Raw genomic sequence first — 12,671 nt, 5'->3', positions numbered from 1 at the left:
TGACCACATGAGTCCTTAATTTAGCAAGCAATATCAGTAGGATTAAAGCCATGGCTTTGCCAGCTAGATCCAGTCCATTCCTTAGCTTTCCAGCCTCATGGCTGAGGTATTGGCTATAGCCATGTTTACTGCCACAACTCTATGGCATTTCAAGGTCCCTGCCAGCAAGTAAGTTGCAGCATTATGTCCACAGACAACACACAAGTCCTCTCTCTGTAGTCGGCCCTCCCGCCTCAAACAGTCAGAGTTTGCCCTGGCAGGATGGCCCAGAAAGCCAGCATTTTTAAACGGCGCAGCTTTTTACCTGCTACGGCTGAAAACTGAAATGCATGCGTTCAGCTTTTCGTCAACACCCTTTAAGTGTTTCGTGGCAGGACCTCTTAATGAGCTGCAGGGTTTTGCAGCTAAAGCTGAGTCAGGAAGCCTTTCTTAGATGAGAGCGCTTGCTTGCCTCTAGCAAGCAGAGTAGACCCAAGAAATTGCCACAAGAAACATGCTTTACTTTATTTTTTCCAAGCTTTCTCAGGCTTTCTGTGGACTCAGTTACCCACACGTCTGGGCGTCATTCGGTAGTAATAGGAGCGGCGGGGCTGCGTCCCCAGTATCCTGGCCGCCTGGCTAGCTTATGCCCCGAAATAACAACACACAAATTGTATTCATTTAAACACTGCTTGGTCCATTTCCATCTAGCCTCTTCTATGCTAATTCTCACATATTAATTTAGCCCATTTCTAATTATCTTCATAGCACCTCTAGGTGTGCTTACCAGGAAGATTCTAGCCTACGTCCATCCTGGGTTGGAGCTTCATCGTGTGTGTGTCAGAGAGCAGAGCTCTCACGTCCGCCCAGGAGAGCGGAGCATGGCGTCTCTGCTCCAGAGAGCAGAGCTGTTGAGTCTGAGCTCATTTCCTCTTCCTCCCAGCATTCTGTTCTGTTTACTCCTCCCACCTATGTTTTAACCTATGAGGGCCAAGTAGTTTCTTTATTGCTTAACAAATGAAATCAACAGATTGATATATGACACTCCCACATCACGACATCTCAAGGGCCCCATAGCAGACAGCTCTTTAAATGCACCTGTATGCATCTATTATGGGCACGGTTAGTGTCCAGCATGACAGTTGAAACACAAGCTTTCTTGTGGATCAGGCTTTTTCTTTCCTCTCACTGTCCAGCCCAGCAAAGCTTGTCCCATTTCCTCAGTGGACAGCAAGTACAGAGAGCACAATTCTGGAGCCAGGGAAGGAAGTCTGAATGACAGGATCACAGCTCTGGGAACGTAGACCTGCTCTTCTGGCTGCAGGTCTCTCACCCTTAAATGAAATGCTTAAAGCACCAGATCTGTGGGATCCACTACAGATGGGGCAGAAAGGGCGGCAGCAGGTGTTCTTTGCAGAGTTGGGGGTGAGACTGGGGGATTGGGTTTGGAGGGGCAGAAGGAGAGGTGAAGATCTGATCATTGCCTCCCTGACTCCCTGGCTAGACTTGTAATAGCTATTTCAAATGAGGATAACCCTGAGCTCCTTCTTTTCAGCACCATTTCGTCATTATCTGATTTTAATATCAGTTTCCTCTTAAAGCCTGTCTATAATGGCTCCTCGCTTGACTACCCAACACCTACCTGGCTGGCTCTGATTATAAAGATCACAGTCTAAATCAAATCTCTCTGGGAGGTGCACGAGCCTCAGGCCACACACAGCTGATTCACTTCATCCAGTGAGGATTTTCCTAAGAAAAGTGCCCAAATGGTGCCACTAACTGGGGACTAATTGATCAAGCACATGAGCCTGTGGGCACATTTCACGTTTGAACCACAACACCCTTCATAAGACTATAAAGTTTAGACCCTGCACTCGGAACTGATTGCACACTTGTTTTTAAAATCTTTGACAAGGGAGATTAAAATTTATAAAGGAACTTAATCAAATCTATTCCCTAGGACAAATAAGAGTCCTAACCCTTCTGGACAAGCATACCTACCGAATTTCTAAACATTTCTTCCTCTGTTAGTGAAAAATAACATGAAACAGGCATGAGGTGTGTAGACGATTATACTATAATCGGACTATTATACTATACTCCCGCATAGGGATCCAGCCCCTCCTTAACCCTATTGCAAACTAAGTTTTGGAAGTTAGAAGTTTAAACAGGGTTAGCAGAGCTGCCTTGTTTCTTGAGGGTCTAGGAGAGAAGTCATTCCCACGCCTGTTTCAGTTTCTAGAAGTTGTCTACATTCTTCTTGGTTTGTGGCCCAGCATTACCCCATCTTCTGACACAACTTCACATCTCCTCGTCAGCTTCTGGTCGCCCTCTCATGGTGGTATTTGTTAGTTACTCTCTAGAAGATCCAGGGCAACTTCCTCGCTGCTATTCCTTAACTTAATCGTATTGATAAAGACTCTTTTACAACAGAAGAGAGCATAGTCACAGGCTGTAGCAACTGGAAAGTCTTTAAAGAATCATTCTCATTGCCAGTCAGAGCCAGGAGGAATCTCTGTGGGTTTGAGGCCAGGCTGGTCTATAGAGTGCGTTCCAGGACAGGCAGAGCTACACAGAGAAACTCTGTCTTGAAAACAAAAACAAAAACCCATCAGCACACCCATTTAACATTTCACAGTGGCGTGGCAAAGTTGCCAGATTTTTTTTCCAGGCAATATGTAAATTTAGGGTGGCATTAGTCAAATTACCAGGTAAATTTGTTAAAAAGTTGAAAATGTTAGTTTTACTGAACAGAAAAATAAAGCTCCTCTTATATAACTAAATCAGCTCTAGGAAAGAAGCCCAAATGAGTGCAATATTTAGAATAGTTGAAGATTTTTGCAATAAAAACCAGGATGGGATTAGGCAGTGAGATAGCACTTCATATCAGAAACCTAGAAACATTGGGCAGAATAAAGTCACATCATGAATCTATGATGAAATAAATTCACTTGCTGCACACACACACACACACGTTCTATCAATTCTGTTCTCTAGAGAACCCTGACTAATGCGCAGCCCAAGAGAGAGAGTTGTGCAGCAGCCAGCAAAGCTAAAGGGGTGGGGCCGTCTAAGTCAGCCCTTTGACTTTAGACACAGAGCTACAGGATTTGGAGTTTGGGGGTTTGGGTCTTGCTTTGGTCCAGCATTTCCTCACTGTCCTCTATTATTTTACCATGTGTTTTGGAATGATAATGTATAACTGTGCGATTGTATATCAGAAGTATGTAGTTTGATTTTTTTTAGAGGAGGATTACAGTTAAGAGAGTACTGTGAGATTATTCAGACTGAAAGACTAGGGGGACTTTTGGAGTTGGGCTAAATGCATTTTTCATTCTGCTATGTTGGCCACAAGCCAACAGGAACAGGTATGGAATGTGGCTGTCTGAATGAGAATGACTCTCATAGGCACAAGTATTTGAATAGTTGACGCCCAGTTCGTAGAACTGTGTGGGAAGGATGGAGAGGTGTGGCATTGTTGGAAGAGGAGTGACTGTGAGCCTCCTGTGTTTCAAGATGTGAGCTCTCAACTGCTGCTCCCACATCATGCCTGTTTCCTGCTGCCGTGCTCCCTGCCATGACCATCATGGACCCATCCTCTGAAACTGTCAGTCCCGTTTAGAGCTTTCTCCTGGAAGCTTGTCTTTTGCATAGTGTCTCCTCACAGCAATAGAAAAAAATAGAAAAGTAACAAAGACAAGATGCAATCTCATTCCTATTTTGATACAGCGTTTCTCTGTATCTTTGGATCCTGTCCTGGACTCGCTTTGTAGACCAGGCTGGCCTTGAACTCACAGAGATGCCCACCTGTCTCTGCTTCCCCAGTGCTGGGATTAAAGACATGCGCCACCACAGCCCGGCTGCAATCTTCCTCTTATGTATATCATAAAAACAAATACAGCTATCTAAAAAGTGTCAAATACTGTTACGGTAACAAAATGACACTCATTGATTCTTTCAAAGACTTTTATGGATTTTCGTATCTGTTATTCTGAGCTTTCTATGTGCTGAAAAGCAAAATGAGTATTAGATTGAAAAAATACACAATGTCTTTAGTTACAAAATTCAGGGAACTTATTTCTTCAATAACGAAAATATACTTTGACTATGGCTTGAATTTTGAATAATGTGTTCACTGCATTAACCAGCAGGTAATTTAAACTGTCCAAAAAATCTATATTTTGCTCGATTTTGGTTTTTTTTGTTTTGTTTTGTTTTTCGAGACCGGGTTTCTCTGTGGTTTTGGAGCCTGTCCTGGAACTAGCTCTTGTAGACCAGGCTGGTCTCGAACTCACAGAGATCCGCCTGCCTCTGCCTCCCAAGTGCTGGGATTAAAGGCGTGCGCCACCACCGCCCGGCTTTCGATTTTGTTTTATTTCATCATAATTTGTTGTCAGAAGCTGGCCAGCACTAACTTGGAGGCTTGGTCCCCCTGTTACCAAAGACAGCCCCAAGCTACTCTTCCACAGCGTTGCTCAGAACCTCCTAAGAAAATGGCTTCCTAAATCCAGCTCACTGAGACACTTAGATTAGCTTTGAATGAAATGAAATTCCTCCTCCCAGAAGCACATCCTTGATTGTTTCTAGATACCACAGGAAAGAAGGGTTTTTAAACTCACATAGTGTCCTTGAGTGGGATGTGAGCTGCTCACGGGTCTGAGTCGGTTCAGAATTTGGTGAACGTGAGTGTAAACGCTTGCCTCCCCAGTCAGGGCCAAGGAGTCACTCGGCAGAAATAAATGTTCGTGAATGTTTCTAAGGAAAAGATCACATCAGATTTTCATCACAGAAATGTTCCTTTAACTTCTGAACTAGCACCTGAGCATACAGTTAAAACTGATGCAGTCACACTGTGGGGCTGGGTGCGGGAGCAGAAGCATCCAGAAAGCATGAGGAACTGAAGAAAAGGAGGCCTTCCTTTCCCACAGGAACCACTGCGGTCACACCCACAGACTGAAGCAGACTCTTCATGCCCAAATCTGCATGCCAGCACTTCCTCAGTGAGGTTAGAGAGTTTGCTTGCTGGACGAGATTTTTAAGACGGGACAAAGGCTACAAATCCATCACGGTTTTAAGCCCCTTCCACCCTCTTAACATCTGGAGCAGCGAGGGACTCCCGTGGTCACAGGAGTGGTGTGCAGCGTCCTGTACTGCATCTGCAGACGCTTTGACGCCTCTGTTCTCTTTCTGGAACACAGCGACTGTGTGAAGATTCCTGGGCTACTCTGATCCAGAAAATTCTAGACAAGATGGCCTGCTTCCTTCTGAGACCCAAAACAATGAGTGCCTGGGAGTTCACCAGGTAAACATAGTCTCATGAGTGAGTCCCGTGAGCATGGCCTAAGGAACCCTCAGTGGAGCCAGGCCGAAAGTAATGCCTCGTGGAAGTGTGAACAATAATCTCACAATAACAGTAACAATAATTTCCTTAGTCACTCCACTGTTGAGCGGTTTGTTATGTGGAATTGACAACCAATACACTAACATCCCCGAGCCTCCTTGTTCTCACCTGTAAAACGAGGAAGAGAACTGCTTCCTCTGAGACATGGTCAGTTCGGTTCTGACGTCAGCGAGGTTCTTCTGACCTCCCTGCAGTGCACCACAAGGCCCTGGTGCTCAGCTCTGCTGCATGCAAGCAGAGCAAGGTCTGAACCATGGGCAAGTGAGGCTCGGTGCCTGACGCTGGGGGCAAAATGAGGAGCACCCCGCAGCATGGATTAGACAGCATGGTCATAGGAACAACGGCGTTCAGGGAGAGGGATGGCAAGTTTGCCACAGGGGGTTGCCTTCAATTCCAGGCGGGGATGGGGCCTGTCAGCATCCCTGTGTGAGGATGTTGATGAGGCAACATGGTCCACCAATGTGGGGTGGCCTGGGAATACTCTTGAGCCTTGCAAGGAGCCACAGGGCTGCACCAGCTGAAGCCCTGTCCACACCCCCACTGCCCCCTCCTCTAGGGATGTGCCGCTGCCTCCTTAGTAAAGGAGAGCTGGCCCGTGCTCTTCCTGTTACGGACAAATGATTACTTTGAACCCTTGTAATTTAAGTACAGAAATAAATTTTCATGTAAATTGTCCAATATTGAACACAAATAGACTACAAAGTCATAAGATACTATTGTTTTGTATAAATTCATGTATATATTTGAGATATTATTAACAGCGCCCTGACTTCTTTTTTACCATTTTTTAAGTTTAAGGTTTATTTAGTTTTACATTTTTTTAAAGATTTATTTACCTATTATGAATAGATATTCAGACTGCATGTATGTCTGCATGCCAGACCAGAAGAGGGCACCAGATCTCATTCCGGATGAGTGTGAGGAACCATGGGGTTGGTGGGAATTGAACTCAAGACCTATAGAAGAGCAGCCAGTGCGCTTAACCACTGAGCAATCTCGCCTACCCACACCTCAGACTTGTACTTATAAACATCCCACTGCACTTTCCCCTGGCATTCTCATCGGCTGTGTCCTGTTCCTCCACAAGGGGGCAGTAGTGAAGCTCAGCAGTCAGTGGGGAAGATGGGAAGTGGGGAGGAGCTGCTGAAGGCTCCAGGCCTCCTGGCTGGATCTTTCCCCAGTGTCTGTCCCTGCACCGCTTCCCTTGCTGGCAAATTTTCAGAATAAAGGAGGAGACATTGGTGATGCCTAGGTGCAGAGACCTGAAGGAGTCTGTAATATAAATCAAAAAAAAAATTCAAAAAAAGCACATGATTATAATTAACTATACAAGTGCCTCACTCTTGACCCTGGTTGTGGTGCATGCTTTCATTCCCAGTACTCAGGAAGAGGAAACAGGTGGATCTCTGGGAGTTCCAGGCCGGCCTGGTCTATAGAGTGAGTTCCAGGATAGCCATGGCTATACAAAGAAATCCTGTCTCAAAACAAAACAATACAAAACATTTTTTTAAAAAAAATGCTAAAAAAAGTCCCACTCTAGATCCTCATGAAAACCCAACATACAGATGATGTGTGTTCATATTTCACAGAGAACACACACAAAGTAGCCTAGAAGCGAGGCAACATGGCAAGGGTTTAAGGTGTGCTGGGGCAATTATGATTGGGTTTAGAATTCCAGATGCAGGTCAACAATAGGAGTTCAGATTGTAAAGCTGAGGTGCTGCCTGTACCCAGACATCCTTAGGAGCAGTGAAATAGGAAGGACCTTTGTATCTGTGTCAAGTAGTGCACGTGGAAGGAGGGAGGGGGCCTAAGAGACTTCTGGGAAAGCCCTGTGTGAGGAGACTCAGGCATGGGGACCCCAGGAGTGACCTCACTTCCTTAACAGTGACATCACAATGCAGAACCTGCAACCAGGCAGCCAACTGCTTACAGACAGCCCAGAAGGCTCACTTGTCTTGAGACAAGAGTGACGATTAGTCATGAGTTGCTGTAGCTGGTGGAGTTGCTGCTGCGTTAGTAATGAAAGAAAGAAGAAAAGAAGGCATGGCGTAGGAGGTGTCTGGAGCCGCCTGGTTCGAACTTGGCGCCAGCACCTCTGGCCATTCGGCCAAATGAGAAGGGGCAGAGAGAGCCAGGCCAACGTAGGCCAGGTAACCACTCTGAAATCTCGGTTTTCCCAAATTTCACTCTTGGTGTTTGGCAGAGTGAAGGGGTCAGGAGAACGTGGAATGATAATAACCAATCGTGAATTGCAGTCCTGTGCCAGTTTGAACCACCCACCCTGATCTCTCCTCAGGTGGCAGAAGACCAGAAGAACCGCTGCCCTGGGGACCAGAAGGAGTCAGCCCCGGGGGACCTTACTGAGTCCGCCCCCAGGGACCAGAAGGAGTGCCTCTCCGGGGACCCAATGGTCTCCTCCCCGGAGGCCCAGCTGGAGTCCCTCCCCAGAGACCCGATGGGCTCCCTTCCTGGGGACCAGATGGGCTTCCGCACGGAGGACCAACAGGACTCTGTACCCGGGAACCCAAATGATTCTGTCCCCGGGGATCCGAAGGGTTCAGCATGGGAAGACCAGCTGGGGTCTGGCCCCAGGGACCCAATGGGCACCACCCCAGAGGACCAGCCAGACTCGATCACCAGGGCCACCACTGGTTCTGTACTTGGGGACCCTATGGGCTCCATTCCTGAGGACCAGCTGGACCAGCAAGACGGCGTCCCCGGGGACCCGACTAATTCGGTCCTGGGAGACCCAAAGGGTCCCACCCCAGAGGACCAGCTGGATCAGCAAGACTGTGTCCCATGGGACCCGACTAATTCGGTCCTGGGAGACCCAAAGGGTCCCACCCCAGAGGACCAGCTGGACCAGCAAGACTGCGTCCCTGGGGACCCGACTAATTCGGTCCTGGGAGACCCAAAGGGTCCCACCCCAGAGGACCAGCTGGACCAGCAAGACTGTGTCCCCGGGGACCCGACTAATTCGGTCCTGGGAGACCCAAAGGGTCCCACCCCAGAGGACCAGCTGGACCAGCAAGACTGCGTCCCCGGGGACCCGACTAATTCGGTCCTGGGAGACCCAAAGGGTTCCACCCCAGAGGACCAGCTGCACCAGCAAGACTGTGTCCCAGGGGACCCGACTAATTCGGTCCTGGGAGACCCAAAGGGTCCCACCCCAGAGGACCAGCTGCACCAGCAAGACTGCGTCCCCAGGGACCCGACTAATTCGGTCCTGGGAGACCCAAAGGGTCCCACCCCAGAGGACCAGCTGCACCAGCAAGACTGTGTCCCAGGGGACCCGACTAATTCGTTCCTGGGAGACCCAAAGGGTCCCACCCCAGAGGACCAGCTGCACCAGCAAGACTGCGTCCCTGGGGACCCGACTAATTCGGACCTTGGAGACCAGATGGGTCCCAGCCCAGAGGACCAGCTGGACCAGCAAGACTGCGTCCCTGGGGACCTGACCGAGTCTGTCCTTAGAGACCCGATGCACTCCACCCCTGAGGACCAGGAGGACCTGACGGAATCCATCTGCGGGGACCCAGTGGACTCCGCTCCGGAGGACCAGCCTGAGGCCACTCCTGGCCAACCGATGGGCTCTGACACTGGGGATACGATGCGTTCGGCCCCACAAGACCAAGACCAGCCGGAGTCCATCCCCGGGGACCCGGTGGACCCTGCCCCCGGGGACCTGACTGAGTCCTTCCCTGGGGACCCAGTAGACTCCGCCCCGCAGGACCAGCTGGAGGACCAGAAGGACTCAGTCCCAGGGGACCCTAAGATCTTAGACTTCGGGGATCTGGAGGAAGTGGTGGAAGACCTGATCACTTCCCTTCAGAACGGGGACCGCGAGCATCTCATCGCTTTCCTGAGCAGCTACCCTGCTCATACCACCATCGAGCAGGTGCTGGATGTCATCTTCAGGCGGTGAGTGCCCACTTCCGAGCTCAGAGGCCTCACATCCTCTTGTCGTTTATGGGAAGCCTCTGCTTTTCTCTGAGCCTACCTAGTTGCTAGAGTCTTGTCAGAAGCCAGCAGCATGTAGTCAGACATTACTATCTCCAGGTTGGGCCCTAGGGACTGCTGTGACCCTAATGAGTGTGAGTGTGGGTGTCCTCTGCACCTTCAGGAAGCTCTCTATCCTTGGCCAGTTTTCCTGAAGCATTGGTCAAAGCGCTTCTCCCATTGTAAAGGAGGTTCTAGAATTCATATTGGAGCACCCGATAGAGATGGGTCTTGAGTGGAGACCCGAGGAGGATAATCCGAGGGAACCTGTGTCCACTGAGATGTCCGGGTAGACATACTGCACAAACATATTTGAAGCACCTACAGAATGCAGGTGAACTAATAACCTGAGACTTTGATTCTGCTTCAGGAGTCAGCAGGCTCCCCAGATGTCTTTTAGGTAGGGAACTGGGACCCCACAGGTAACATCCTTCCTGATCTCCTCCAGGTATGCATGCTTCCGCCCCGGGTGCCAGGAGGATGAGCAGCTCAAGAAGTAAGTGAGCTTTACAACATGAGAAAGAAAGGCCTTGGCTCTGCAGGGTGGGCTCCCTTGGGTACCAAGGGTGAGGGATGGCCGATGCTTGGGGCTCACGCTCCACGTTTCTACCACCATACACCATACTGAGGTCTAAGCATTGACTGGAGGGTGAAAAGAACTGCATGGGCACGGTCCTTGCCAAGTGGGGATATGGGGAAAGCCTGTGGCCTCCGGTGGCCCTCTGAGACTCTACTACCCTCATCTCAGTCCATGGCGTGAAGGCTCGCTCAGTTGTGCTTTATTAGAGCCTGATCATGGGGCGTATGGAGTTCCCTGCTCCCATGGACCTCTCAGCCCTGCTCATTGTATGGCTAAGGGCTGGATAGCCTCTCCTTTGCAGTCTCACATGCACGGAGTCTTGGGCGGGGTGGCAAAGGAAAGTCCAGGCCACTGGGTGCCCTGTCTGTCCCTTTCCACCAGCACCATTTGCACCCTCCTGGACACGTGGACGAGCGTCTTCCCTGGGGACTTTGCCACAACATCCGGCATGTCCGCGCTGAAGAAGGTTAAGACCTACCTGATAATCCATCTGCCGTACTCGGACGTCCTAATACATGTGCACGAGCTCCTTACGAGACTGCTCTCAGAAACTTCGGAGGAGAGCGATTAACAACAAGCCAGGTAGGTGCTTGACACTGGGAGGAGGTCTCAGGACCTGGTCTCAGGTCTCAGGAATGATTGGGGGATTGCCACACCGACTCCAATGTCGTCTGTGTGACATGACATACGTCATTATGCCGGTCTGGAGCTGCGTGTCCTATGGGACCAGGCTTCCTGGAGGTCCATGGCAGACGGCCCGGTATAGGCCGCCGTTGAGGCATAGATGGGTTTCTCGATTAGCTGGCTATGCAGGATATGGGCTTTGCACAATCTCTTTTATGATAATGATATTCTTTATATCTATAAGACAAGGATTATCTCTTCAGGAACAGCTCTGGGATAGGGAAGCACAGTATGGGAATGTATAAGACTACAGCAAAAGAACCCTTGCCATACACGGGGGTGTATGATGAGCAAGGGAATAGAAGGGTTAATGTTGACGGACAAAGAGTGGTATAATATACTATGAATTTTTATGGATAGGCTTGCTAGATCCCAATCCCCATGGTGTCTGTTGCATGTGAAGGTACAAAAAAGTATATTTCGGCAGGTGCAGAGAGCTGTCAGGCACATTTGGTCACTAGATGAGATAAAGAAAGGGTTAGAAAGAGGAGCTTGGGGGGAGGCCCAGATAGCTCCTGATCTCTTATTTCCTGTGGCGTTTGTGAGTCATCGAGCTAACTGTGTCTGGTTCCAGGGTGACACATCTGGAGACCTCGAAAACTCTGCTGCTACTCTGTGGAGAAGAGGACGACTGGGGGAGCCAGGAGCGCATGGTGCCGCCGCCTCCATCAGCTGCCCTCAGCGACCTCAGCCATGCCCTCCTTCTTGTTCCTCACAAGCTGCCTTACCCACGGGAGCATGCTAATCACCAGATGTGTCACAGATGACAATAGTGCACCCTCCTGATCTCCCTGTTGACTTAGTGCTGGCCTTAACCCCTGTGTGTGTCTTAGTTATTATTGTCTGTAGCGGGGTCAGATAGCTTTTTATAATCTTTTTAAAGCGTCTTTTATATATTAAGTTAATAAATAACTCTGTGACCTTGACCAGAACCTTAACTGTGAAATTGTGAACTCCTGGAAATGCTGGCAATCAGGCTCAGTGCTTTATCAGACCTACAACATTATGAAGTTTAATGACAAATAAACAAACATTCCCTTCCCTCGAAATCCTGTGTGCATCGACAAAGCTTATCTAACATTGATGCTCTTTTGAAACCTGGCATTTGACAGTGGCATTGGTAAAAGCTAAAATTATAGTACATCTTGGAGTACTGAAAATGCAGCCCTGCCAGCAAACCAAATTTCCATGAAGGATGGTGAAGGCATGGCGGGGGGTTGGGGAGGTGTCCTGGCTGGGCGTGGGGTGGAGTGGCACGCAGGTGCATTTGTGCGCACGTGTGTGGAAGGGTGTGTGTGCATATGTGTGTGTGTGCATGTGTACGTGTGTGGAAGGGTGTGTGTGCATACGTGTGTGTGTGCATGTGTGCGTGTGTGCGTGTGTGTGTGCATGCATACATGTGTGGGTGTGTGTGCATGCGTATATGCCTGAGTGTGTGTGCACGTGTGTGTGCATGCATACATGTGTGGGTGTGTGTGCATGCGTATATGCCTGAGTGTGTGTGTGTGTGTGTGTGCGTGTGTGTGTGTGTGTGCGTGTGCGTGTGTGTGTGTGTGTGTAAGTTTCCTGGTGATGAAGAGGAAAGGGGTTTATTTCCTCATCAGCTCAGATTCCTGTGTGCTTCTTACTAGCAGAAAAAGTACTTTTTGCACAATCTAAAATTTCAGAGTGCTAGCTTTGACTTTTGCTCTTTGCCCTCTCCCCTATGAAGTAATAGCACAGACAGTATTTTTAGAAGCATTTCTTCAGCTTTCCTAATCCTTGCCTTTCAGTTTCCTGCATCCAGGGTGCTTCTCCGTGGAGTTATTTGCTATTTGTACGTACGCTATGTATTCAGGGTTACCTTTTCTCTACTAAGTAAAATATTAATCTCCCTTCAAAAAATTTAAATAAAAGCAATCTTTTCACAGACCTCAGTGTTGTACAATGAAGTGAATTGACTTCCCCCCAGCTCTATACTTTCCTTGGTAAAGGCACTACTAAACAACAATGGACAGAAAGAATCAGAAACAGTAACAACTGAAG

At 48.8% G+C, this 12,671-nt stretch overlaps 1 protein-coding gene across 1 annotated transcript; it reads left to right on the top strand.

The window, feature by feature from the left end:
* The first annotated feature begins 8,783 nt into the window (after positions 1 to 8,783).
* On the top strand, positions 8,784 to 11,819 carry LOC142836630 (uncharacterized). The gene is made up of 4 exons (XM_075951047.1): positions 8,784 to 9,304; positions 9,831 to 9,878; positions 10,344 to 10,544; positions 11,221 to 11,819. Exons 1-3 carry the CDS (start codon positions 8,784 to 8,786, stop codon positions 10,531 to 10,533), a joined length of 759 nt encoding a protein of 252 aa, XP_075807162.1. The 3' UTR covers positions 10,534 to 10,544; positions 11,221 to 11,819.
* The last annotated feature ends 852 nt before the right edge of the window (positions 11,820 to 12,671 follow it).

The sequence above is a fragment of the Microtus pennsylvanicus genome, chromosome 16, assembly GCF_037038515.1.
Source record: "Microtus pennsylvanicus isolate mMicPen1 chromosome 16, mMicPen1.hap1, whole genome shotgun sequence".
Lineage (NCBI taxonomy): Eukaryota > Metazoa > Chordata > Mammalia > Rodentia > Cricetidae > Microtus > Microtus pennsylvanicus.
Note: the sequence above shows the minus strand (reverse complement) of the source record. Positions and strands in the feature narration are given on the sequence as shown.

What these genes read in the sequence shown, in the direction of transcription:
- LOC142836630 (XM_075951047.1), top strand. Translation starts at nt 8,784, where the DNA reads ATGGGTCCCAGCCCAGAGGACCAGCTGGACCAGCAAGACTGCGTCCCT. An exon ending in CTGGATGTCATCTTCAGGCG is followed by an intron (nt 9,305 to 9,830) that starts GTGAGTGCCCAC and finishes GATCTCCTCCAG; the next exon opens with GTATGCATGCTTCCGCCCCG. An exon ending in GAGGATGAGCAGCTCAAGAA is followed by an intron (nt 9,879 to 10,343) that starts GTAAGTGAGCTT and finishes CCTTTCCACCAG; the next exon opens with CACCATTTGCACCCTCCTGG.